Source organism: Protomyctophum parallelum (assembly GCF_964188405.1).
Source record: "Protomyctophum parallelum genome assembly, chromosome: 15".
NCBI lineage: Eukaryota > Metazoa > Chordata > Actinopteri > Myctophiformes > Myctophidae > Protomyctophum > Protomyctophum parallelum.
The window spans coordinates 26,281,860-26,309,429 of record NC_139710.1 but is presented as its reverse complement, the minus strand read 5'-3'; the positions used below and the strand labels follow the sequence as shown (position 1 = coordinate 26,309,429).

The window sequence follows — 27,570 nt, the reverse complement described above, 5'->3', positions numbered from 1 at the left end:
GTACAATGATAGTCAACGGACAGCGCGTTCATGTGTTTGGGGCCAGGCTGCAATACCTTCATTTGGCCACTATGTCCATTTCGCCTCAAGATTTCCTCTGGGTGCCTTCTCTATAAATATATATACTCTAAGGGTGTACATCTATAACGTACTGTACATCCCGGGTGAGATCCTCTGTGATGTGAACTCACTGGCCCTCTCCACTGCAGCACCTGACACGTTGTCCTTTCCCCCCATAGAACTCACTGGCCCTCTCCACTGCAGCACCTGACACGTTGTCCTTTCCCCCCATAGAGAGTATAGCCAGAGTAGTTGGAACTATCGGCTATAGTTCCAAACATTGCTCCTATATATGGCTGGAACTATCCCATTGAGATGGAATGAGCACTTCCGCATTCCGTTACAATGGGAGTCAACGCTGTGGTGTCGCCACTCTCTTACTGTATTACTCTGCCCACAACCTAAGCCGGCTGTGTGATGATGTCACCAGTCCCACAAAACCTGTTGTTCGTGCTCCAATAACCCATTCTGACCTGAGATCAGATTCATACGAGGTTTCCACTGGACACACACTGGTCTGATTAAGGCAAGACAAGGCAATTTTATTTATATAGCACCTTTCATATACACAAGGCAATTCAAAGTGCTTTACAGAATAAAAACAAATACAGAGTGCCAACAGTGCAAATACAGATTATAATAGATACAATTAAAATAAGATATAGGAGCATATAAAAACAACCGATACTCCCACCTTTAATAGAAACGGAAAACACAGCTAATTTAAAGTCCAGGCAAGACATAGCTGTTAGTAGACATCACTGGGTTAGGCAATGCTAAATAAATACGTTTTTAAATTGGACTTAAAAACGGCTATGGTTGGGGATTTCCTAATTGTGTGAAATGCTGCTTCACCCTGTTTTGTTCCAACTATCGGGGGAACTATCAGTAAGCCACTTTGCTTTGAGCAGTGGTGGTGGGTATTAGGACCTTCCATGTGGATATTTGCACATTTGAATATTCATAGGTCCACAGTTTATCAACGAGGGAGAAGTAGATGCACGTTCATCCCCTTAAGAGTTTTCTTAAAAGGGTCCCTGGCTAATACGACAAATATGTCTTAAAACATTATAATTGCCCTCTATAACCAAAATAAAAGAACCTTCAATATTTAATTTCTTTCATAAATAGAGAATATTTCACTCAATAGGGACTTCAAGTTGATGATGTCATATGTTTGTTTGGTCCAGCTCTATGGAATTATGGAATACACGTGCTGATAAAAAAAATATTTTAAATATTGCTTTGATGCTCATATTGACTTTTGGAAATATTTAGTTGTTTTGTATTAGCATAATGCATTCCATAATTCCATAGGGCTAGACCACACATGGGCATATGACATCATCCACTTGCGACGGGAGCAGTCCCTATTGAGTGAAAGATTATCTATTTATGAAAGAAATTAAATTAAGGTGTTAATATTATTTTGTAATTTTAGTTATAGAATGTTTTAAGACTTATTTGTCTTATTAGCCAGGGATCCTTAACGAACGCATACTTTAACCAATCTGTATGGTAGTAGTACTGTACGTTACACCGAAGTCTGACGTCAATATCAGTAGAGGGCGCAAATCCACAGGTTCATGCACTTTTTATTTGCATTGTAATCCCCATAGGGGGATATTAGATCGCCTCATATAAGAACTGTGTTTGAAAAATAAACATGTCACCCCGGCCGTTTCACTCATATGGATATGAAGAATCAACTCACTGAGAGAAAACGCTAATGTTACTCTCACTGAATTAGTTACATTTTCGCTATAGAAACAGACTTGTATCATATATGAGTGACTGACTGTTGCAAACGATACAGAGACACCTCCATGACAATAACGCCGAGACAGCTTGTTTTTGTTTTTTTGGACCACAACGCTTGTATGAAACTATTTTAAGATGAGCCCATGTTGTTCTCCATATGAGAAATTACTTCCGCCAACCAGGGGAATCGAAGGGATGAGCGAGTTACGTCAGGACTTCGGTGCTCTATGCAATATCACATGTGCATGTGCAGTGGTTGGAAGTGGTCTCTCTACTATTCCATTGAGATATTTAGACCCTGCTGTTGGGGAGGACACCTACGGGTAGGTAGGCTAGGTAGCCACGCCTGAAGCTCACAAACTGAATATTTCCGATGGCCTGGGTGTAGATGGTGTTACAGTTGTAATGACCTCTCTTTCTGAGGAGGACCAAAAACGTTTGGATTGGAAGCTTCAACGTTTAAAAAAACCAAAAACAAAATACAAAATATGGCAGATATATTTTAAATATAAACGTTTTTTCCAAATGTTTTTAGCCCGGGATGAAGAGGTATTTCATGTCTCCTAGGCTGGGCCCCAAACTAGTGAAAATAGCCATTTGCATTGTGAGCTTGTATATCTAACCCGTCCTTCCGTCTGTCCGTTATCGGCTAATCTCCGGCACCGTTGGCCCGATCCATGCCAAACTCTGCACACACACTCCCTGGATGCCAACGACGAACCTCTGCCCCAAATATTCCTCTACGGCCTGTTATAGCGCCACCAGGAGGCCACAACCTGACCTGCCCTGGTGGAGACCTGTGCCGATTGGCTCTTTATCTAGTTAGTATTATTTTTGTTTTTAATATATTTTTTTATCCCACGATTTTGTAACCCATTTTTCACGCCTGTGTCAATCATCTAATGTGATCCTGGGCTCTACACACCCTCCACCAACCCATACATGGGGGACAAGTGGAGAGCAACGGACTTGAACTCATGCTTCCTTCATGCCTGAGTGTCCAAGTTGCTCCTTTTACACCTGACAGGGGGGAGTTTCCCTGGTTGGACGTAGCGTAGCGCAGCGCGTGGAAGGAACACGTTATTCCAACCAGTTCCTTTCCCCTCCATCAGGCGCCCTGGCTGGCCAGGGGGAGGCAGTTTTTACCAGCTGCAAGCTGGTCAATATTAGCTTGTGAAAGTCCCGACAGGAGATCGACAGGAGATCATTTTCTGCTGAGCCTGCTCTGTCACCAGTTGGCAACACTGGTTGCCAAGCCTGCATATTTCCAGCCTAACGTGGATACATTCACAGTCGCTTGCCTGGTTTGGTTTTTGGAGGCTGCTTAGCTTATTTCTGTCACGACAGTTGCCACCACTGGCAACAACCCATAACATCCCATCGTCTGTTGCCTCAGAATTCTTTAGCGTCACTAATTTGAGCATAACAGCGGAGCGCAGCTAAAAAGTGGCATAACGTCAGCAGCAGACCCACAGATAATAATAATAATGCAGCTGGTAATGAATTGATTTAATCAATTTGGGCTTGTTTATTATGATTATTATTATTATTATTTTTTACATTTATGTCTGAAAGGCTGACTTTACATCAAAAGCTGAACTGTGGAACATTGTGGTGTAAGTATAGGTGAGGTGAGTGGTGACATTGACCCTGTCTCCTCTCCCCCCTCCCCCTCCCTCCCCCGATCAACAACAGGACCCGGTGCCGCGGTGTTCGTGGGCGCCGACCCGGAGGGCGAGCGGCGCTACGCGGGCCTCCTGCAGGACGTGCGGCTGTACGGCGGCGCCGCGCTGGACCCGTCGCAGGTCCGCGAGCTGCACGCGCAGCCCGCCAAGGCGGACCTGCGCGTGGTCTCGGGCTACCTGCGCTACCGGCCGGGCGAGCGAGCCAAGTCCTTCGTGGTGGCGGTGCGCGACGACGGGGATGCGGAGCCCGAGGAGGTGTTCCACCTGCAGCTGGTGGCGACGGGGCGCGGCGGGGCGCGCCTCCCCCTCCCCCGGCCCAGCGCCACGCTGCGCGTTGCCAAGAGCGACGGCGCCAACGGCGTCTTCGGCTTCACCGGTGCCTGCATACCCCAGGTGTGTGTGTGTGTGTGTGTGCGTGTGTGCGGGTGCGTGCGCGGGCAGATTCATATAACCCATTCTGACCTGAGATCAGATTCTTCGATTTTTCAAAAATAGCAGACCTACAAGCTCGTAGAGCTTGCAGATCTGCTATTTTTCAATAGCTAAAGCATAACATGATGCTGACACCAAAAGGGGTTCCCGTTCAGAATGGGATAATTGGTCCTCAGTAAGGTTCATGATAAAAAAAGAAACCCGAAATCCAAGCTAATGGAAACGGCAGGCTTTCTATAGTCCTGAAAGGTTGCAATGCGATAATGGAAACCATCGTTCTCTCACGATAATGAAACTCTAAATATCTTTCAAATACGATGATGTCACTGCCCACAGACTTGAGTAGAAAAACATCGTGGTGTTTTATCGTGAATATCAGTGAGGACCAATTCTAATGAAGAGGTCCTTTAACCCTCTAACACCCAGCGTCGCTTTTTAGCAACAATTTTATTTTATTTAATTACTAAATTATTATATATTTTTTCTGTTCTTTTTTCACCTAAATGTCATCAGTGATGTTCATTGCAATGCCATTTCAATGACATTGGTCATGATATTTGCATATAAATACCCCCCACAGAGGCTGAAATTCACACAAATTAAAAATGTCTGGACTCTGTGCGATTTTGAACATTTTTTAACCTAAGACTTTTGACCTTTACCCTAATAAAAGTAGGTAAAATAATTGTAATATATGTTTTTTTGTGATCATTAGAATGTCTAGAACATGTTTTATTCATTATTGTGAAAGATATCCCCCAAATGTAAATTATGATTTTTTTATATTATTATATAATTATTATATAATTATTATAAATTTTCCATCAAACTTAATTTTTTTATTTTTTTTAACATATGTTTTAGTGTCAGTCCTAGTAGTACAAAGTAGTAGTAAGGTTGAAATCTATTTTTTGCAAGTAGAAATTAATGCGGGTGTTAGAGGGTTAAGGCATTTTTGGTTCTCAAGGTGGGGTTCGGGTTCCTTGCCCCCCGTGACTGATCCCCACACCATGGGCGTTATGCCCCCCTGCCCCCATGCCTGTTGACCGTCACGCCCTCCCCGACCATTTCAACCCATTTTGACCTGAGATCAGATTCTAAAAATGTCTTCTACATCCTGACAGTTTTCAGATTTTTCAAAAAATAGCAGACCTACAAGATCTGCTATTTTTCAATAGCTAAAGCATGACATGATGCTAACACCAAAAGGGGTTCCCACCCATGCTTTTAAAGAAAGTTCCAAAACAAAGCTTATTTTGCTTAGTCTTTTATAATAACTTTTAATCTACTTTATTTTTTTCTACTAATACGGGCAGAATGTTTTTATGCCACTGTTTTTAGTAGCACACAAAAATGTAAAATGCATATATATACATATGTATTAACCCATTTAGGCCTGACCTCAAAATAAATAAATAAAATCTTCTAAATTCTCCAGTTTTCTGAAATAAATATTTTTCACGATTTTTCAAAAATAGCAGGCCTACAAGCTCGTAGCTTGTAGATCTGCTATTTTTCAATAGCTAAATTACGACATAATGTTTAAAACACCAAAAGGGGTTCCCGCCCAAAACATGTTTTTCACATTTCAGAAACATTTTCCAGACATTTCTTTAAAAATAAATCTATTATCAACATAACGACGGGCGACAGGGCTCACCTGGCTTAGTTTCAAGCTTCTAAATGGCTGCTAATACGTGACCATTTTGTCAGCACGGCTTTGACACCAAGTCGCCTCTGTGGAGCGAAAACGTATATATGTACTATATACTGTTACCTACAAAGGACGTGTAACGTAAACCTGTTGGATTGTGAGTGCATGTCTTCCTGCATATTTCAGGGGCCTTCACGCCCGACTGGCAGGGAGCGCGTGATCATGTCCCGTCTTTAGTTGGATTGGACCCGTGACATCTCTCCTACGACCCCCCCCCCCCCCCCCCCAGTGTTGCCATGTCTGCTTATTATAAGTGCCTTTGCACTTGTTTTTGTTTTGTGTAAATTATTGGTGTTTGTGGTTTGCAGTTTTTTTATGGAGGGGCTTGTTTTGTGAAGTGTAGCTGCTTGGTCCTATTTCCTAATGTTGTTTAAGGGTAGTTCAGCCAAAAAAATGACTTATTTAATATCAATTCCACACCCCATGAAGCCTGCTTTTATCGCATTCCTGAGCCAATAATCCAATGACCGACCGGGTGGCCGGTCAGTCTCCTACTCAGCTGAATCCATCGGTCATCAAGGTACAGTATTGACTTAGAAATGCTATAAAAATATATATATGTATCTCCATGAATTCAGGACTTCATGGGGTGTGTAATTAATTGATTGAACTACTCCTTTTATTAAACCAGTGGTTCTCAAACCGCTGGATTAAACCAAGTGGGGGAAAAAAGGCAATGCTTGTGGACGGTACAGTGCATAGTGGATGTCTTCATGATGCTGCCTGGTCCTTCTCCTGTTCAATGACGTCTTTGGTGGGCAAGATGCTTTTCTCTTACGTCTCAAGTCTTCTTCAATTGGGCCTTGTCAAAGCCCGAGATATCCTTGACTCCATGTCGGGAGACTCTGGACCCCCAAATTAAAATGTATTTGTCTATGGTAACCCCTCCCCCCACCCCCGTCCTCCAATATAAAGAAAATATTTCTACAAGCTCACAACGCGTCCCTTTCGCGGCGCGTTGTGAGCTTGTAGATTGGCTATTTTCAAATAGCCTATATGCATATACAGTAGGAGTATAGGACAGGTTTAAAGTGCTCGTGTGGCTTATTATATAGTCGCTTCTTGTGGGCTCGTTTTCTTTAGACCTGGCTGCTTAATCTGGCAACCCTGCGGCTGCCCCTCTCAGGTACGGAGAGGCGCCGACAGCTGGCAGGTACACGTGGGTCTGCTGCTTATAGCAAAGGCATTCCTATATAGAAGCTCCTGGAGCAAGAGGAGTCCCATCGCTCATGGGCGCCCCGGGGGCTTCTAGAGTTGCACGGCGCTCCGTCGGCGCAACAGGTGGCACGGCTAGGTGGAAAGGGATAGGGATAGGGATAGGGAAGGGGGCATTCCATTAGAGGTAGTAGAGGTTTTTAGTCTACGCCCCGGGGGGATACTATGGCCTATCGGGTTTGGTCTCTCAACCAAATCACTCTTGGGGCTGTGCAGGAATTAAGGCCGTTATAAGGCAGTCAGAAGGACTAGAATTGATGGACCTCTGCCCGACGGCAAGAGAATAAGCCTTAAGTGGTTAATTCATCACAATGTATATCTTTTGTACCGTTTTGGGTCTAATATGATTTAATTATTTATTAGGGACTTTTAATACATAAATTTTTTTGAAAATAAATTAAAAAAGACCATTAGTGCATCGGAAGTAATGGACACACTATTATAATAACTGGGGGGGGGTCACGGCCTGAAAAGGTTGAGAACGACTGAGTTAACCCATTTTGGGGTGGGAACCCCTTTTGGTGTTAGCATTATGATATGCTTTAAGCTATATTGAAAAATAGCAGATCTACAAGCTCGTAGCGCGCCACTGAGTGGTGCGCTACGAGCTTGTAGATCTGCTAATTTTTTTTTATCGAAGAACGACTGACATAGACGAGACATTTTTTTTAAATCTGATCTCTGGTCAGAATGGGTTAACGCACCTGCTGCGTAGCCTGCATGGTATTGGTGTGGGTTGAACGCACGTCCTGTCCTGCAACGTTCCGTCTGGTTGGACTATAATGTGACATCTGTCTCTCCAAGGACGTTGTCGGTTTGTTCTGCTTTAATCGTTTTCATTTGGGGGTTTCTGTCTCTGAACCCGTGCCAACGACGTTGATTCCTGGCGAGACACCTTTTCTTGGATCTCTGTGAGTTCCTGACTGCAGGTTCCCCAACTCTCTTCTTTCTTCTTTTTTAGAGCGCCCCCCCAAACCTCTATCTGTCCTCATTCTGTTGTTTTTTAACGATAATTTGTTATACTTCCGCCGGTAATTAATTCAACATTATGATGCCATCCTCTGCTCTGCCTGCTCCTCTCTAGACCACGGAGGAGGGCTCCACCGTGTCGTGCGTGATCGAGCGAACGCTGGGCGCCCTGGACCGCGTCTACGTCAACTATACCGTGACGCAGCTGGACGTCGGCAGCGCTGACCACGCAGAGGGCAGCAGCAGCAGCAGCCGCCCGGCCGAGGGGGACTTCGCCAACGCCACCGGAGCCGTGCTCTTCCTGCCCGGACAGCGCTCCGAGGTGAGGGAGGGAGAGAGAGAGTGAAAGAGAAAGGGACAAAGTATGAAAGAGTGGAATGGGGAGGGAGGGAGGGAGGGAGGGAGGGAGAGTGACAGACAGACAGTTACAGTTAGTTTATTTATTTCTGTCCTTTTTGGAAAGAAATGAGACAGACAGACAGACAGACAGACAGACAGACAACCCCAAGGGCTCAACAGCAACACTTTTCATCAATCATGCATGAGCCGGGAATCCCCACAGAGTTCATTGGCCTGGGTCAGCTCAGCGCTGCGGCCATCGATGCACAATAACCGGCTGAAATGTATCACTGGCACATTCACAACTTCACACCTATTCCGTGGTCTACAGTGTGTGTGTGTGTGTGTGTGTGTGTGTGTGTGTGTGTGTGTGTTGATATCCAGCCCCACCTAGTGGTGGCTTTGTCATGGGTCCAATGGTGAGGCTTACTGTAGATATCTGGACACCGCTGTAGAGGCTCCAACGCATACTATCTGGGTAGGCCCAGTGCCCGCTCCTTTTGAAAATAGCAGATCTATATGCTGACAAGAGCTTGTAGATTGGCTATTTTCAACTGGCCGAAAAGTATATAAGACTGAAGTGTTTAATGTATGTTCTGTAATAATCAATCAAAAGTAACTGGTAACTAAAGTTTTCAAATAAATGTAGTGGAGTAAAAGTACAATATTTGCCTCTGAGATTGGAGTAGAAGTAAAAGTATTGGAAATTGGAAATACTCAACTAAAGTATACAAATGCCTCAAGTGTACTTGCGTACAGTACATAAGTAAATGTACATCAAGTACATTAAGTAAATGCACCACTGGACGTGAGGTTAGTGGTGTACTTGTATGAAGAAGTGAGCAAATATAGTGTATATACTGTATGAAGAAGTGAGCGTAAATGTATTTTGTTACTTATATTTACTTTCCACCACTGGATTCTCCTGTATGTGTGACCAGATGCTGAACCTGTTGGTGTCGTATATTCACCTGTGTGTGTGTGTGTGTGTGTGTGTGTGTGTGTGTGTGTGTGTGTGTGTGTGTGTGTGTGTGTGTGTGTGTGTGTGTGTGTGTGTGTGTGTGTGTGTGTGTGTGTGTGTGTGTGTGTGTGTGTGTGTGTGTGTGTGTGTGTGTGTGTGTGTGTGTGTGCGCGTGTGCGAGCGGCCAGGTGCTGAACCTGCTGGTGTTGGACGATGACCTCCCAGAGCTGGCCGAGTCTTTCCGGGTCACGCTGCTGTCGGCCGAGTCTGGTGACGGGAAGCCGGGCTCCTCGCCGTCCAGCGGCGCCAGCATCGACGAGGAGAACTCCGTCAACACCGTGGGCGTGGAGGCCAGCGACCACCCCTACGGTACTGACCCAGTGTTGTTTAGTGTTGTAGAACTCCGTCAATACCGTGGGCGTGGAGGCCAGCGACCACCCCTACGGTACTGACCCAGTGTTGTTTAGTGTTGTAGAACTCCGTCAACACCGTGGGCGTGGAGGCCAGCGACCACCCCTACGGTACTGACCCAGTGTTGTTTAGTGTTGTAGAACTCCGTCAACACCGTGGGCGTGGAGGCCAGCGACCACCCCTACGGTACTGACCCAGTGTTGTTTAGTGTTGTAGAACTCCGTCAATACCGTATTTTCAGCATGTGTAAAATCAGTCATTAGGACGGCATCGAGGCCCGCCAAAATACATTTTAGTCGACTAAATCAACTGTAGATTTAGTCGACTAAAATCTTATGGCATTTAGTCGACTAAAACTAGACTAACAGTAAAACATTCCAGGTGACTAAAATGTGACTAAAACTAAATTAAAACTATTCAAGAGACTGTGACTAAAACTAAAATCAAAATTTGCTGCCAAAAACAACACTGGTACTGACCCAGCCGTTGACTGACTGACTGGCTGGCTGGCTGACTGGCTGGCTGGCTGACTGACTGACTGGCTGGCTGGCTGGCTGGCTGGCTGGCTGGCTGGCTGGCTGGCTGGCTGGCTGGCTGGCTGACTGACTGACTGGCTGGCTGACTGACTGACTGACTGACTGACTGACTGACTGACTTGACAACTTTGTTTGGCAAGAAGTAGGCCTACACCAGTACGGTTATACGGTAATGCTAAAAAGATACGAGACATTTCTTTTTACTATTTTGAAAAAACATTTTTGAATAGTTAAAATAGCCAACCTACATCGACTCGTCGTGAGCCTGTAGATTGGCTATTTTGACCACACCAAAAAATGTAAAACAAAAATAAAGTAGTTTAGGGATGAAGGGGTTTGGCATGGACGGAAATAGTCTTTGGAATAGCACAGGGGTTCTCAACGTTTTTTGGCTGGGGACCCCCGGAGATGCTCGGGCCATGTCTCATACACGCACTGAACAAATCCATGTTCATAATCTTAGTGTTATTGAGCTGTATCTAGTAAAAAAGAGTGAATACAAATTAAAAACTAAATGTACAGTAGAAAACAAGAAGGGGGATATTTACTTTAAACCCCCTACCCGTGGTTTGGTCGTTTTACATCCAACCGGCGACTTGCTTAATTACGTTACAGGCCTGCTCCAGTTCCAGCCGGGCCGCCCGCCGGGGGAGGGGCTAATCCCCCCTGCGTCGGACCCCGCCCACGTCACGGTGAACGAGGAGGACGGCGAGGTGCGTCTGACGGTGGCGCGGGCCCAAGGCCTTCTGGGAAGGGTCACGGTCGGATACCGGACGACCCCCTTCACAGCCTCCAGTCCCGAGGACTATGAGGTCAACGTTTTACCCTAACAAGCATTTCACATTGTTTCATTTGGGCATTGACTTCTCAACCAGTGGTCCCAGGGACCATCAGTGGTCCTTTGGAAGGGTTTCCAGGTGGTTTCCCCAGAGAAATGGAGAGTTGGTAACCAAAACGACCCCCTATATGGATCTTTAGCTCTTGAGAACATAAAATGAAACCAACGTCGTATCCGATAACGATAACAGAATATTCGATACGTTTTGGGTCTGAGAGGCTAAATCTCGTCTCATGGTCTGTGGCTCAAATGCTGAATAAATAAGGGACCTTTTTATATGAAAACCACTGGACTGTAGGAATGTTCTCTCCAGGATGTTGATGAAAGCATGGATACAAATCAAATCACATTTCTTACTTACGTTAAGTAAACTTATCAATACTGCAATGAAGAAATACTTGAGTAAAAGTCGGGAATTCAAAATGTACTTGAGTAACAGTACAACATGTACTTAATGTACCAAAGGTGCAGAATGTCCCAAAAATAGCAGATCCACAATGCAGTCGAGCTTGTAGATCTGCCATTTTCAAATGGCTGAAATATAGGGCGGGAGTGGGTAATGTACATTTTGTAATACAAATCCAAATCTAAAAAAGTAAGTTTCAATTAATTGAAGTGGAGTAAAATTACAATATCTGTCTCTGTGTAGATGTAGTGGAATTGAGGTAAAATGTATTGAAAATGGAAATACTCATTCAAGCTAAAATTCCTCAAAATTGTACTTAAGTAAATAAAGTTACTGTTTGGCGTACGTACAGGACTCTGAGGGCATGCTGGACTTCCTGTCAGGGGAGAGGTTGAAGTTCATCAGCGTGACCCTCGTTGACAACCCCGTCCCTGAGCTTGACAAGATGTTCAGAGTGGAGCTCTACAACCCCGAGGGTGGAGGTAGGACCCCATTTAGAGCTGACGCCCATTCTACAAATGCCTTCTAAACCACTAGTTCTCAAACCTTTTTAGTGTCAAGGATCCCGACTTTTTAATTTTTTTTTTTTTTTTCTTTTTTTTTTCTTTCAATAATATAATTAAATAATATCCAATTTGTCGCCGTCGGGAGGAAACCACTTAACTTAATTTGATATTATTATTACATTTTATTAAATAAATGCTATTGAACACCCTTTATGTCTGTGTCTTGGTTAAAGAAATATGATGAACGCCATTGAAAAGCACTTCGGACAAAACCTTTTAACTCCAACTCAAACTGTTTGCTGAAGCAGCTACTGTATAACTCCACCACCTCTCTCCCCGTCATGCTTCACAGTACATAAAGTCACAATACCAACTTTGATGATGCATTGTTTAAAAAAAAAAAAATGTTCTCTTAATTTCCTGGAGAGAGAGAAAAATATTTATATATGCACAAAACATTCTCAGATGTGGGGGGGGGGGGGTCCCACGTCCAAATATATATATTTTTGGGGGTCCATGACACACTGAAAAGGTTTGCAAACGCCTGGATTCCAAAGCCCTTTTGATTCCTAATCCTGTAATGTAGAAGTTGAACTGACCCTGCATTATGTTTGTTGTGTGGCGTTCTGTGTGTGTTGCTGCTGTGCTCCTGTGTGATCTACCTCCTCCTCCTCCTCCTCCTCCTCCTCCTCCTCCTCCTATGGAACACATCGGATATTGTGGGATCCACTGCGATCCACGTCGGATGTGGTTCCGTCCCTCCCACTCTGTGTGTGTGTGTGTGTGTGTGTGTGTGTGTGTGTGTGTGTTTGTGTGTGTGTGTGCGTGTGCGTGCGTGCGCGTGCGTGCGTGCGATCCACCATCAGTGGGTCAATTCTTTCAAAGTGAAGGAAGTGGTAGTGGAGAGAGTGATAGTGACTTCCTGCTTCCATCCTATCACCATCATGGTAAGTCCCCCCCCCCCCCCCCCCCCCTTCCCCTACCCCTCCCCTCCTCCACCTTAATTTCCCCAAACTTCACATTGCTTCCTTTCACTGACGTGTCATCATTAGCATGGATTGTAATGATCACCGTCGGTACTGGCGTTCACTCAACCATTCACAAAGAAAGCTAAGCTTCCATTCCTATGATCCTATCTGTTGAACTCCAGCCATAATCCGATTTAGGTGATGAGATACGATGAGATGAAATACAGTAAGACAGGATAAAACCTTCTTAAAGCTGCGGTCTGGAACAAGACGTTTATTTGAACAAATCTCTGTGTCATGACCTTTTCCAGGCGTAAGAAGAACCATTTCTTCTTACGCCTTTGATGGAAAAGGTCATGATTTGAGGCATTTTGTTCCAAAGATGTGTTTTGAAAAAGTCCACCTTTTCACATTGGCCCATTAGTGTCCAGGAGGCCACAATAACCTACCTGGCCCGGTGGAGACCTGTGCTCCGAGGAGCACTTTTGCTAGTTCTCTGTGTACTATCATCTCTCCCATGTCACCTACTCTGATGGTTACATCAGTGTCTAGTGTAATCTTATTGAACTCTTAAAAAAAACCCACTAATGCGGATGAATGATGTGATACTGTGTCCATCCACATGCAGCCAGCCTGGGAGTGGCCTCACACATCACTGTGACCATCGCTGCCTCCGACGAGGCCCACGGAGTGTTCCAGCTCAGCCCACACTCCCTAGCTGTGAACGGGACGGAGCCTGAGGACGGACGCAGCAACGTGGTTCTCCTGGTGGTTATGCTGTTTTTATCAATGGGTTTTTTGGTAGACAATAACGAGTACACACACACAGTGGGGGTATTTATTGATCTATGGAAAGCTTTTGATACAATTGACCACGGAATAATTGTTGAAAGATGTTACAGCATTATGGAATTAGAGGTGCTGCATACAATTGGGTAAGTATTGGTATGTAAATGTAAATTACGTTAATTCAGAACTTCACCTTTGGGGTACCCCAAGGCTGGACCCAAGTGGTGGGTCCAAAGCTTTTTATTCATTATACAATTTGTAGGGCATCACTTGTTACATTTTGTTAATTTTGCTGATTATACAACTTTATTTTGTGCTGGGGAAAATGTTAAGGAACTTTTGGATACAGTCGAAGGGGAGTTGAACGTTTTAAAGAAATGGTTTGACACACAAAATACATTATTGGGAGTAATCATTGACAATAAATTATTTTGGAAACATCATATAAAGTATATAAAATCAAGGTATTGCAATAATGTGAACGAAACATTCTCTGTTCTCTCCTCTGCGTCATCAGCACCCATACCCTAGGTGGGGTTGGCAAAAGTGCCTTTTTGTGTAGAGTTTCCCTTGTAACCTAGGGTAGGTACTAGGTAGGCCTACCCTAAAAGTAATCCTGGTCTATATACTGCCTCCCCCCTGGTCAGCCTGATGAAGGGGAAAGGAACTGGTTGGAATAGCGCATTCCTTCCATGCACTACGTCACAAATATTGTGGGATAAAAAATAAATACAAATTAAAATAAATTTACCAGCACAAACTGTATCACTTTACTGCAAAAATAATAATGAATGTTCATTATATTCACTCTACAAACCTCTTCATTGTAAACTGTCATGTCTTGAAATGTAGGGATTTAGTTGAATTAAAAACATTACAGTTATTGTTTAGAGCTGAATGTAAAACACTTCCAGACTGTATCCAAGGGTTGTTTTCAATGAGAGAGCCGCTATACTATGGGGCCATTTTGTTTAAAAAATAAGGAAATGGTAGGCCTACATGTGGAACGATTAAAAACAAAGCGATAGAGATGGCTATATAGAGTGAAAGGACAATCAAGTCTAATCGGGATGCTTGGTTAAATGATTCATCTATTTATAAATTGTTATACTGTAATTTGATATTATTATTGACATTATTTGTGTTCCTTAATTTTATTTATTTTAACATCATATTGTTGATTGGATTACATGAATTGATGTGTTTGAATACTTTTTTTTACTTTTCTAAGTTAAACTACAATAGCCGTATACTATAAGCTAAGGCTGTAAAATAAGTAATGAAAAAAAAGATGCAGACATGTTTTTATGAATTCAGTATGTTTTGTATGGAAATAAATCTGTGAACTAAGAATGTAAACGACTGGAAAAAATAAACTAAACCAAACTAAAACTAAACAAGTATGTCTGAGAGGGAAAACATCAACGTTTTTCAATTTACGTTTTTCAATTTACAATTTCAGAATTTAGCAGACTTTTGGTTTTTGTCGCATTCCTAATGCAATAATTTGACGACCGGCGGTCATGTAAACCGATGTAAACCAATAACTCCTAACAGTTTAAACAAATTTACTATAAAAAATAATCGTCTGTACATTGATACTATAACGGTTAAACAATGAACATAGCATCTGTGTCTCTGTACCCATTTTGTTTGAGAAACACTAGTCTAATCCAGTGGTTCCCAAAAGAGAAACTCCATGTCTTACAACATGTCGCATCTTGTATATCGGCTATTTTCACTACATCTTAAAAGTATTTTTTTCCCCCTCTAATTAAAGGATTTATTTATGGAATTCTTAAAAAGAAAATGTTTTTTGAAAATATCTTTGCAACAATAATAATGAAAAACAACCCCACTGTTTGAGGGGAACTCCGACCCACTGTTTGGGGGGAACGGTGGGTCTAACCATCCCACTGTTTGGGGGGGAACGGTGGGTCTAACCATCCCACTGTTTGGGGGGAACGGTGGGTCTAACCATCCCACTGTTTGGGGGGAACGGTGGGTCTAACCATCCCACTGTTTGGGGGGAACGGTGGGTCTAACCATCCCACTGTTTGGGGGGGAACGGTGGGTCTAACCATCCCACTGTTTGGGGGGAACGGTGGGTCTAACCATCCCACTGTTTGGGGGGGAACGGTGGGTCTAACCATCCCACTGTTTGAGGGGAAGGGTGGGTCTAACCATCCCACTGTTTGGGGGGAACGGTGGGTCTAACCATCCCACTGTTTGGGGGGAACGGTGGGTCTAACCATCCCACTGTTTGGGGGGGAACGGTGGGTCTAACCATCCCACTGTTTGGGGGGAACGGTGGGTCTAACCATCCCACTGTTTGGGGGGAACGGTGGGTCTAACCATCCCACTGTTTGGGGGGAACGGTGGGTCTAACCATCCCACTGTTTGGGGGGGAACGGTGGGTCTAACCATCCCACTGTTTGGGGGGAACGGTGGGTCTAACCATCCCACTGTTTGGGGGGGAACGGTGGGTCTAACCATCCCACTGTTTGAGGGGAAGGGTGGGTCTAACCATCCCACTGTTTGGGGGGGAACGGTGGGTCTAACCATCCCACTGTTTGGGGGGGAACGGTGGGTCTAACCATCCCACTGTTTGGGGGGAACGGTGGGTCTAACCATCCCACTGTTTGGGGGGGAACGGTGGTTCTAACCATCCCGCCCTCTCCCAGGTGGAGCGGACCTTCGGCGACCTGTCCAACGTGACGGTTTACTGGGAGGCGGAGCCCAGCTCGGAGCCGGAGCTGGTCAGCCGGTCGGGCAGCGTCACCCTCGGCGTGGGACAGAGCCGGGGGGAGATTGTCATCACCGTGGCCCCGGACGAGCTCCCCGAGCTGGACCGGTCCTTCAACGTGTCCCTGGTGAGGGTGTCGGACGGCCGCCTCGGCGCCCTCACGTCCGCCACGCTGACCGTGCTGGCGAGCGACGACCCGTACGGCTACTTCGTGTTCGCCGAAGACACCCGGCCCGTCCGTCTCCCCGAGGCCGACGCCACGGTCACGCTCACCATCCGGCGACACGGCGGGCTGTTGGGCACGGTGCGTGCTTGACCCATTCTGACCCGAGATCAGATTCATACGAGGTTTCCACTGGACACACACACTGGTCTGATTAACCCATTCTGACCTGAGATCAGATTCTAAAAAATGTCAGTCGTTCTTCGATTTTTCAAAAATAGCAGACCTACAAGCTCGTAGTGTGCCACTCGGTGGCGCGCTATGAGCTTGTAGATCTGCTATTTTTCAATAGCTAAAGCATAACATGATGCTAACACCAGAATGGGTTAATATAGGTTGAAATCGGTTTTAAAATGTCGGCGTATATAAAGTGGATTAACCACTTAAAACTATACACTATGTGGCCTGGGCCGTGGCTCAGCGGTCCAGGCACCTTGGCCGGTAGTCCGAGCCTGCATGTCACTTCCCCATCTCTCTCTCTCCTGTTTTCCTATCGGCCTGTCCCTCTATAAAAAAACTACACTATGTAACCCATGGTCCTGTTCTGATTTTGTTCTGGTTATTTCCTGATTCGTACCCGGTTGTGCTTGACCAATCTCTCCTCCTATACCCCCTCCTCCATAGGTGCGTGTGACGTACGGGACTCTGAACGAATCGGACGCGGCGCCCTACAGGACCCCCGGGGTGGGACGGGCCACCGAGGGGCGGGACTTCGTCCCGCTCCTGGGCTCCTCCGTCGTGTTCCTGGCCAACCAGACGGAGGCAAACGTCACGCTCGGCGTGCTCGACGACGAGGACCCCGAGAGAGACGAGTCTGTGTTTGTGGAAGTGATCAGCGTTCAGCTCATCCAGGGAGTCCAGGAGAGGCCCAGTAAGACACCGCTTCTTTTACTTAGACATTATAACCACAGAGTCCAGGAGAGGCCCAGTAAGACACCGCTTCTTTTATTTAGACATTATAAGAAATTGCATTGGCATAACGCCAAGGGTTCCCACGACGGGAGCTATCCAAAAAATGGATTACAGCTAGGGATGTCCCGATACACTTTTTCTCGCTTCCGATCCGATCCCAATACCTCAATTTCTGTGTTAGCCGATACGATACAGAATACCGATACCAGTGTTGTGATCTCATGTTGTGTTTATAGCTATATAGCTATATATCTCGTGTTGTGTTTATAGCAGACTCCTCACTCAAATGTGCACTTGCAGTTTGGCCAACTCCAAAGCAAACTCAACATGTCCCAACATTTTATTAGACTGGCATATTCACCGATACCGATATGATCCGATATGACAAATAAGGGCCGATCCGATACTTTTCCCGATACCGATACAGTATCGGGACATTCCAATTACAGCGATCCCGTTACATATGATTATTGAAAAGGGGCGTGTATACACTTTCTTAGCACAATAAGTGTTAAAAAAGGTCTTTGAACGGGAACCCCTTTTGGTGTTTTAAATTAATAATTAATAAATGTTATAATTCAGCTATTGAAAAATAGCAGATCTACAAGATCTGTAGATCTGTAGATCTGCTATTTTTGAAAAATCATAAAAAAAATGTGGCGCAAATCTTTGAATAATATAATGTGAATGTTTTTTAATTTGGGTCTAAATGGGTTAAAGCCGTTCAATTGTAACTTTAGAAATGTGCCGATAACCCTGTATATACACTGACGGTTTGTTTAATGCCGAGTGATAAAACTATTCTGTACATTATAAGCTAATTATCTGGGAACCCCCCCAAAATAATTTGGGAACCCCAATCTGGAAACCTTGGTGACTCTCAATGCAGAACTGAACACACACAGCACACTCAGAGGCTACAACAGGCTGCAGGGGATCTCGCTAATCAGCACAGGTGGAAATAATGTTCTCAATCAGTGGCATGCTCTTTCACCTAGAAGACACTCTATTTACAAAAACCGGTTGTCGTTTCTGTTGCGCCTCCAGTCGCCGGGTCCCCCCGCGTGGGCCCCCGGCCCGACAGAGTGGCCCAGGTGATCGTGGAGGCCAGCGACGACGCCTTCGGGGTCATCCAGCTGGGGACGCACAGGGTCAGCGTGGCCGAGGACATCGTCGGACCGTTCATCTACGTCACGCGCATCGGAGGGATCTTCGCCGACGTGTCGGTCAAGTTCAGAGCTGTGCCTATGACCGCCAGAGTCAGTAAGTAATGGGATACTGTAATGGTGTGTGTGCGTGCGTGTGCGTGTGTGTGTGCATGCATGTGCGTGCGTGCACGGTTATTGCTATACTTCTTGGGGCCATAAAAGTATTGTACTTTTTCACCCAGGGTAGTAGCTGAGCACAAGTGCTCATATTCAGCAACACTAGTCTGCACGCACACACACACACACACACACGCCACGTGCGTGCGCACACACACACACACACACACACACACTAAAACCAGGGAGCTGACCAATACAACCACAGTCTTGTTCTGTTTGCCACTGAGCAGCTCCACTGGAGCAGTTGGCACCAGTTCAGTGCCTTGCTCAACACATGTCTGTGTTGTCACTGCTGAAATGGTGCCCAGTGTGCCCATGAAGAATGTTCCGGTGTCCGTGCTATCATCTCACCATGTCCACGTGTGTGTGTGTGTGTGTGTGTCTGTGTGCGTGTGCGTGTGCGTGTGCGTGCGCGCGCTGCCTGCCTCCTGCCCTCCAGGCGAGGACTACAGCGTGGCGTCCACAGACGTCCTCCTGCTGGAGGGAGAGTCCTCCAAGGCCATCCCCATCTACATCATCAACGACGACGCGCCCGAGCTGGAGGAGACGTTCCGCGTGGAGCTCATCAACCAGACCACCGGGGGCGCCCTGCTCGGGGAGCTGACCCGCGCCGTCATCACCATCCTGCCGTCCGACGACCCCTTCGGCGCCTTCGGTTGGTACAGTGGTTTACAACCGGTGGTCCTTTGAGGGGGTCCCAGGTGGTCCGGGGACCACCAGTGGTCCTTGAGGGGGTTCCAGGTGGTCCGGGGACCACCAGTGGTCCTTTGAGGGCGTTCCAGGTGGTCCGGGGACCAACCAGTGGTCCTTGAGGGGGTTCCAGGTGGTCCGGGGACCACCAGTGGTCCTTGAGGGGGTGCCAGGTGGTCCGGGGACCACCAGTGGTCCTTGAGGGGGTGCCAGGTGGTCCGGGGACCAACCAGTGGTCCTTGAGGGCGTTCCAGGTGGTCCGGGGACCAACCAGTGGTCCTTGAGGGGGTTCCAGGTGGTCCGGGGACCACCAGTGGTCCTTGAGGGCGTTCCAGGTGGTCCGGGGACCACCAGTGGTCCTTGAGGGGGTTCCAGTTGGTCCGGGGACCACCAGTGGTCCTTTGAGGGGGTTCCAGGTGGTCCGGGGACCACCAGTGGTCCTTGAGCCCCCTCAAGGACCACTGGTGGTCCCCGGGTGGTCCGGGGACCAACCAGTAGTCCTTGAGGGGATCCCAGTTGGTCCGGGGACCACCAGTGGTCCTTTGAGGGCGTTCCAGGTGGTCCGGGGACCACCAGTGGTCCTTTGAGGGCGTTCCAGGTGGTCCGGGGACCACCAGTGGTCCTTGAGGGGGTTCCAGGTGGTCCGGGGACCACCAGTGGTCCTTGAGGGGGTTCCAGGTGGTCTCCAGCTAAATGATGCAGAGTTGGTAACCAAATGGATCCTTGTAGATCTTTAACTCTTGAGAGCGTAAAATGAAATGAAATGTTTCATTTCTGGTGCTGTACCCTCAACAGCTAGAAGGTCCTCTTGTGGCTCCAATTTGGATGACATTATCTTTAACCCATTTTGGTGTTAGCATTACGTTGTGCTTTAGCTATTGAAAAATAGCAGATCTACAAGCTCATAGCGCGCCACCGAGTGTCGCGCTACGAGCTTGTAGGTCTGCTATTTCTTTGAAAAATCGAAGAACGACTGACATAGAAACAAAGCTTTTTTCAGAAAACTGTATAGAAGACATTTTTAGAATCTGATCTCAGGTCAGCTCTCTCTCTCTCTCTCTCTCTCTCTGTTGTCCAGAGTTCCAGGCGGCCCCGGTCACCGTGGAGGAGCCCGTCTCCGGCTCCGTGGCGGTCACGCTGCCCGTGGTGCGTAGCGCCGGGACCATCGGCACCGTGGCGGTGCGCTGGCGGGCCACCGTCGGCGGGCGGCTGGCGGCGGGGGACGTGAGGCCCTCGTCCGGCGAGGTGGTGTTCGCCCCCGGGGACACCATGAAGACGCTGAGGGTGGAGGTCCTGGCCGATGACGTACCCGAGATCACTGAGGTATAGGTGCTTGTGTATAATATTATCCCGTTCTGACCTGAGATCAGATTCATACGAGGTTTCCACTGGACACCACACACTGGTCTGATGAACCCATTCTGACCTGAGATCAGATTCAAAAAAATGTCAGTCGTTCTTCGATTTTTCAAAAATAGCAGACCTACAAGCTCGTAGTGCGCCACTCGGTGGCGCGCTATGAGCTTGTAGATCTGCTATTTTTTTTTAATCGTAAAAATGCGGCACAGATCTTTGAATATATATATTCTTTAACGTTTTTTTTTTTTTTTTTTTTTTTCAACATCAGGCCTAAATGCGTTGGGTACTAGTAAATGCACTTAGTTACTTTACACCCAGTGTTGTTTTTGGCAGCAAATTTCTATTTTAGTTTAGTCATAGTCTTTGGACTGAAACTTCATTTAGTTTTAGTCACATTTTAGTCACCTGGAAATGTCTTAGTGTTAGTCTAGTTTTCGACTAAAATGTATTTTGGCGGGTCTTGATGCCGTCGTAATGAGTGTTTTTACACTTGCTGAAAGTAGCCGATCTACGCGACGCGTTGTGAGCTTGTAGATCAGCTATTTTCAGCGTGCCAAGTGTAAAATGACACATACTGGATCTCTTGTCCACTAGTCCCTTCCTAACATTTTAGTCTAGTTTTTATTTGTTGACGACATTGTCAGTATATTTAGTCTTGGTCTTAGTCACCGTAGGTCAGTTTCCATTCAGTTTCCATTTGTTTTTGCCAGTGAAAATAGGCAGTCGACAGACATTTTTCGCCTTTTAGTTTTAGTCGACGACAACAACACTGTTTACGCCACCGCGTTCCTCTTCGTACTCGACAGGTCATCAAGGTGGAACTGACGGAGGCGAGCAACGGAGGGAACCTGGGCGAGGAGACCTGGGTGAACATCGTGGTGCCGGCCAACGACAACCCGCACGGGACCGTGTCCTTCTCGCAGGCCGTGTACCGCGTCCAGGAGCCCCTGGAGGGCGTCTACATGGCCAACATCACCATACGCAGGAGGTCAGAACAACCGTCTCAATGCTGGCCTCTAAAAATGTCAGTCGCTCTTCGATTTTTCAAAAAATAGCAGACCTACAACCTCGTAGCGTGCCACTCGGTGGCGCGCTATGAGCTTGTAGATCTGCTATTTTTCAATAGCTAAAGCACGACATGATGCTAACACCAAAATGGGTTCCTCTTTTTTTTAGATAATTCACTTATATACGTTCATTTCTTACAGTACATCGCCTTTGTTGTATGAGTTGATGGCAATACCGGACCCACGGATCACTTTGACTTTACCCTGAAAATGCTGGCAACGTCAACAAATAAGCCATACTGTATACAGTATAGCTATTTATTATTATATTCTTCATTCTTCATTCTTCTTTCCACTCCTCATTGCCTTCCATCATCTCTTTCTCAACTAGCCTGGAAATGAAGGCCAAGGTTCAAGCTAGGTTTCTTTATTTTGTCTCCCAAGGGAGAAATTTGTCTTGGACCCCCCCCCCCCCCCCTTCCTCCTTGCAGCATACAGATACAATACAATACAATAGAAGACAACAAAGGCACACGGTGACCCGTACAACATTAGAAAACCACACACCAACATACCTAGTGCAAAAGAGGAAGAGCATCACCTCATAACCTTCGCTAGCTCTAACTGGGCTACATACAGTATATGCAGCTTATGCTGCATATACTGTATGCTACATAAATGCTACATAAAAACGGTTGCCTTCATCTGGCACATTCTGCTATTCGTTTAAGAAACAGTGTCAGTGTGTGTCGGGGAGACCGTTCCATTCATGCCATGCATGGAATACGGATGTGTATATACATTACAGGAAACTCCCGTTAAACTTTCCAACAAACTCTGGTAAACTCCCGAAGGTCAACACCTGTATATTACCGTATATTAACTGTATATGCCTGCTAAACTTGAGGTTTAAGAACAAAAATACTATGCAAGGAAGGGAAGAAGCCAGAAGGCTTATATGGAATCCTTTCCTGTAGGAAGAGGTCATTGGTTTAAAAGATTAAAAGTTCATAAAGAACAGTACATAAGTCAACAAGTTGGCAAAGGGGGGCACAGGTGCAGTAAAGAAATAAAAACACAGACTGCACAAAAAAACAGAAATAAACAATACAACAACAAACACACAAAAGAAAATATAACGCATCATGGTAAAACAGAGATTTTTTAAATTGGCAAGGATAATGAGGATTTAAGTGAAGCATCTAGGGAGTTCCATAGACGAGGGTCTCTAGATTTGATGAAAGATTGACGTTTGGAAGTGCGACAATAGGGTAATTCAAAATGATCTCTTATCCATGGACAGCGGAGGTCATTTTGGTCGCATGGAGGTCCTCTACAGCACAGCGGAGGTGGACATGGTGGCCGTGGCCCTGGCCCAGGGCCAGGACCTGCTGCTGCTCTACTATGACCCCCCGCTGCCGGGCCGCCCCCCCCTGGCGCCGCCCCGCTCGGTCAACGTCACCGGCCACCCGGACCCCGCCGCCGCCTGCGCCGCCGCCTGCCTCCGGGAGCGAGCCTGCCAGGTTAGTGCTCGTTATATAACGCTACCTTTCTTTTATTTAATTTTTTTGAAGATATTTTATTGGTTTTTTGAAGGGACAGACGGTATAGGCTGACAGGAAACGGGAGAGAGATGGGGGGGGGGGGGGGGGGGGGAGGAGACATGCATTAACCCATTCTGACCTGAGATCAGATTCTAAAAATGTATGTTTGAAAATGACAGTTCTCTGAAAAAGCTATGTTTCTATGTCAGTCGTTCTTCGATTTTTCAAAAATAGCAGACCTACAAGCTCTTAGCACGCCACTCGGTGGCGCTCTAAGAGCTTGTAGATCTGCTATTTTTCAATAGCTAAAGCATAACATAGTGCTAACACCAAAATGGGTGCCCGCCCAGAATGGGTTAAAGGCCGTGTCAGGCTCGGGAGTCGAACCCGCGGCACACTGCGACTGGATTACCAGCCGGGTGCCCAAACGGTTACGCCAACCCATTATTCTGACCTGAGATCAGATTAAAAAAATGTCTTCTAAACAGTACATGCACCTGACGGTTTTCTGAAAAAGCTGTGTTTCCAATGTCAGTCGCTATTCGATTTTTATTAAAAAAAAATAGCAGACATAAAAGCTCGTACGCGCTATGAGCTTGTAGATCTGCTATTTTTCAATAGCTAAAGCATGACGTAATGCTGACACCAAAAAGGGGTTCACGCCCAGAATGGGTTAAATAAAAGCTAAGCCATGATGGCTAAAACTAAGACTAAATATATTGACAAACTGCTAAAATGTTGGGGGAGGGACTATAGTTAAGACGAGATCCAGTAGAACTAAAAAAATTCAAGTCATTTCTGCGCTGTGAGCTTGTAGATCGGCTATTTTCAGCATGCGACCAAGTCTAAAATCGGGCCATTTCACGACGCCATCAAGGCCCGCCAAAATACCCGTTAAAACTAGAGTAGACTGTAGGTTAACCCATTTTAGGCGGGAACCCCTTTTGGTGTTAGCATTACGTTATGCTTTAGCTATTGAAAAATAGCAGATCTACAAGCTCATAGCGCGCCACCGAGTGGCGCGCTACGAGCTTGTAGGTCTGCTATTTTTGAAAAATCGAAGAACCACTGACATAGGAACATGGCTTTTTCAGAAAACTGTCAGGATGTAGAAGACATTTTTAGAATCTGATCTCAGGTCAGGTCAGGGTTAAAATGTGTCTGGAGCTCTATGAAATTGAAACTAAATCGGAAAAAAATGTGCAAACACCGCTGCCAGGCCTTCACTCTCTCGTCGGGAGGAGGAGGAGGAGGAGGAGGAGGAGGAGGAGGAGGGGCCTCCACCCCCCCGTCCTGCACCTGGGTGGTGTCCGGCGCCAGTGACCCGTTCGCCCCGCCGTCGTCGCCGGAGCCCGAGACCGCCGCCGCCACCTACGTGAAGAACGGCACGGCGGCCGCCGTCCTGTTCAGCGGCCAGGCCGTGGCGGGCAGCGACTACACCACGGTGACGGCCGGCGGCGCCTTCATGGAGGACGGCGCCGGCTCCGCCAACCTCACCGTGCCCATCCTGACCGACGGCTTCCCCGAGATGGACGAGAGCTTCGCCATCCGCATCCTGAAGGTATAGCTTCGGCAACGTCGTCACACGAGAGGGTGTGGGTTATAGCGTGATTATCGCCACGACAGGCATACGCGGTCAGGAACGAGACCAAGTCGAGTTCCGCAAGCATCGCTGGAGTGGCAATAATCACGTTAAACCCACACCCTCGAGTGTCATATTGCAATTCTACCACAGTTACCCTTAAAACTAAAATAATTAATATATTTTGCTGGTTTAACCCACAGCTATAGAAGGCTGTTTCAACCAATCGGATTGCTTCCTCGAAACGACCCGTGGTAGAATTTTCATCATACGTAACACCGCTTCTACAATAATGCCTTCAAAAGCCAACGACCACCAACATTTTATATATTATCTGGCCTGCCTTTTTGAGGACCACAGTGCTAAGTCCTACGAGTTTTCTGAAAAAACGTATATATCGCTATACTGTATACTATAGGCTGGTAAACCATCCCTTCCGCGTGAAATTCACATTATCACGTGTCTTCCGCAGAAAACCACCGAGTGGGGAAGAGCTGATCAGCGTCTGCGCCAGTGTTGTTTTCGTCGACTAAAACTAAGACGAAAAATGTTCGTCGACTACCTATTTTCACTGACTAAAAAGAAATAAAAACTAAATAAAAAGGAATCTATGATGATTAAAACTAAGACTAAATATACTGACAATTTAACTAGACTAAAATGTTAGTAAGGAACTAGTGGACAAGAGATCCAGTTATATGCTGGGTTGCATGCTGAAAATATCAGATCTACAATCTTGCAACGAGTCGCACTGCGACGCGTTGCGAGATTGTAGATCTGATATTTTCAGAATGCAACCAAAGTGTAAAATATGTCATTACAACGACATCAAGGCCTGTCAAAACACATTTTAGTCGACTAAATCAACTGTAGATTTAGTCGACTAAAATCGTATGACATTTAGTCGACTAAAACTAGACTAAACACTAGAACATTCCAGGTGACTAAAATGTGACTAAAACTAAGTGAAAACTATTCAAGAAACTATGACTAAAACTAAAATAGAAATTTGCTGCCAAAAACAACACTGGTCTGCGCTCAGGGCCCTGTGATTGACAGATGCCGATGGGCTCTTCCAACTTTTAGTTTTCTGCAAAACGCCCAACCCAGCTGAAATGTAAAATGACACCGATGAGGCATAACGACATCTCAGCTTGGTCTATATAGGTCTAAATGGGTGAAGTCGTAAACATTGTTACAAATGACGTGGGTCATCATTAGGCATGTAACGATATATCGTATATCGATATATATCGATATTAATCCAGACGATATGAATCGATTCATTGAAGAATTATTTTTTGATATATATATTTTTTTAGGGGGGCTAGTGTGTGATGTGAAATGTGAGCTTTAGTCATGTTCCATCATATTCAAGTGCTTTTGGAGAGAAATTAGTCACTTTCAGTAGTAGAGCACTGTAGAGGGGAGCTGTGTGTGTGTCTGTGACTGTGCCCAGGTGATGATGGTTGTTGATGCTCATCAAGGAAGGCAAAAGTAATGCTACTTCTTTTGCAATGTAGTTAAATAAAAAATCTCAGGGGGGGAGATAAATTATATAAAATAAAATAAACGTTAATCTTTATTTCAGCGCCACCTGGTGGTCACCAGTTTTTAAGCTCTGAGTGCCAATTCTCCATTATAAAAGAAATAATTTGTAATTCTATTATGCATGTACTGTGCATGGCATCACCTGTACACCAGATTAGAGGTATTTTCAAAATATGGATGAAAAAAAAAATATATATATATATTAATTCCCAAGGGAAGACGTCTTGACGCCCGTGGCATCCATTACAAAGACGTCAATTAGACGTCTTTGACGTTTTGGCTACTAAACAGTTTTAAATATATATTTTTTTTATCGTGAAAAATCGTATCGTGAACCTCATATAATACGAATCGTATCGTGAGTCGAGTGAATCGTCACGTGCCTATAGTCGTCGTCATCATTGCCAATGTCTTATGTGCCGTGTCATGCCTACTCGTAGGTCTGCTATTTTTGAAAAAAATCACTAAAATGTGGTGCAAATCATTGAATATATATTTCAGAGCGAAGATATCTGCTTCCGGGGGCCGGGTCCCTGGAACTATACATATTTTGACATCTTGACATGAAAAAGGCGTCTTATATATGCCGCGTCGTTTTGCCAACAACAACAACGACGACCCCCCTCTCTCTCTCTGTGTCACAGATCTCTCCGGTGAACCTGACGGCGGTGGAGGAGAGGAACCTACCATCCGTGGGCGCGCCGGACCGCGCCGTGGTCACCATCGCCATGAACGGCGACGCCTTCGGCGTGTTCCTCGTCTACAGCCTGAGCCCCGAGGCCGCCGCGTGGGGCGGCCTTCTCCTGGAGGTGCGTGAGGAGCCTGGCCGGAGCGTGGCGGTGCCCCTGGTGGTGGAGCGGCGCGGCGGCAGCCTGGGCCGCGTCACCGTGGAGTGGCGCTTCGTGGGCGGCACGGCCACGCCGGGCCGCGACTTCGCGGACGCCGGAGGGACGCTGGTGTTTGAGGACGGTAATATATATATATATATATATGTATATATATACGGTCGCGTGCTGCTTTGCAGTGTTGTTTTTTGGC

General features: G+C 46.1%; 1 protein-coding gene across 1 annotated transcript in view; it reads left to right on the top strand.

Annotated features, from left to right (window-relative positions):
• adgrv1 (adhesion G protein-coupled receptor V1) overlaps positions 1-27,570 on the top strand; it is a gene marked incomplete at its 5' end in the record, with an annotated part of 354,615 nt that overhangs the window by 67,294 nt on the left and 259,751 nt on the right. The window contains 16 exon segments of the mRNA XM_083783399.1: positions 3,517-3,899; positions 7,952-8,158; positions 9,325-9,505; positions 10,699-10,895; positions 11,680-11,809; positions 12,700-12,780; positions 13,430-13,569; positions 16,275-16,640; positions 17,184-17,430; positions 18,519-18,734; positions 19,239-19,454; positions 20,568-20,812; positions 21,655-21,836; positions 23,159-23,378; positions 24,619-24,960; positions 27,177-27,497. Of these exon segments, the coding sequence (XP_083639525.1) occupies positions 3,517-3,899; positions 7,952-8,158; positions 9,325-9,505; positions 10,699-10,895; positions 11,680-11,809; positions 12,700-12,780; positions 13,430-13,569; positions 16,275-16,640; positions 17,184-17,430; positions 18,519-18,734; positions 19,239-19,454; positions 20,568-20,812; positions 21,655-21,836; positions 23,159-23,378; positions 24,619-24,960; positions 27,177-27,497 (3,674 nt within the window).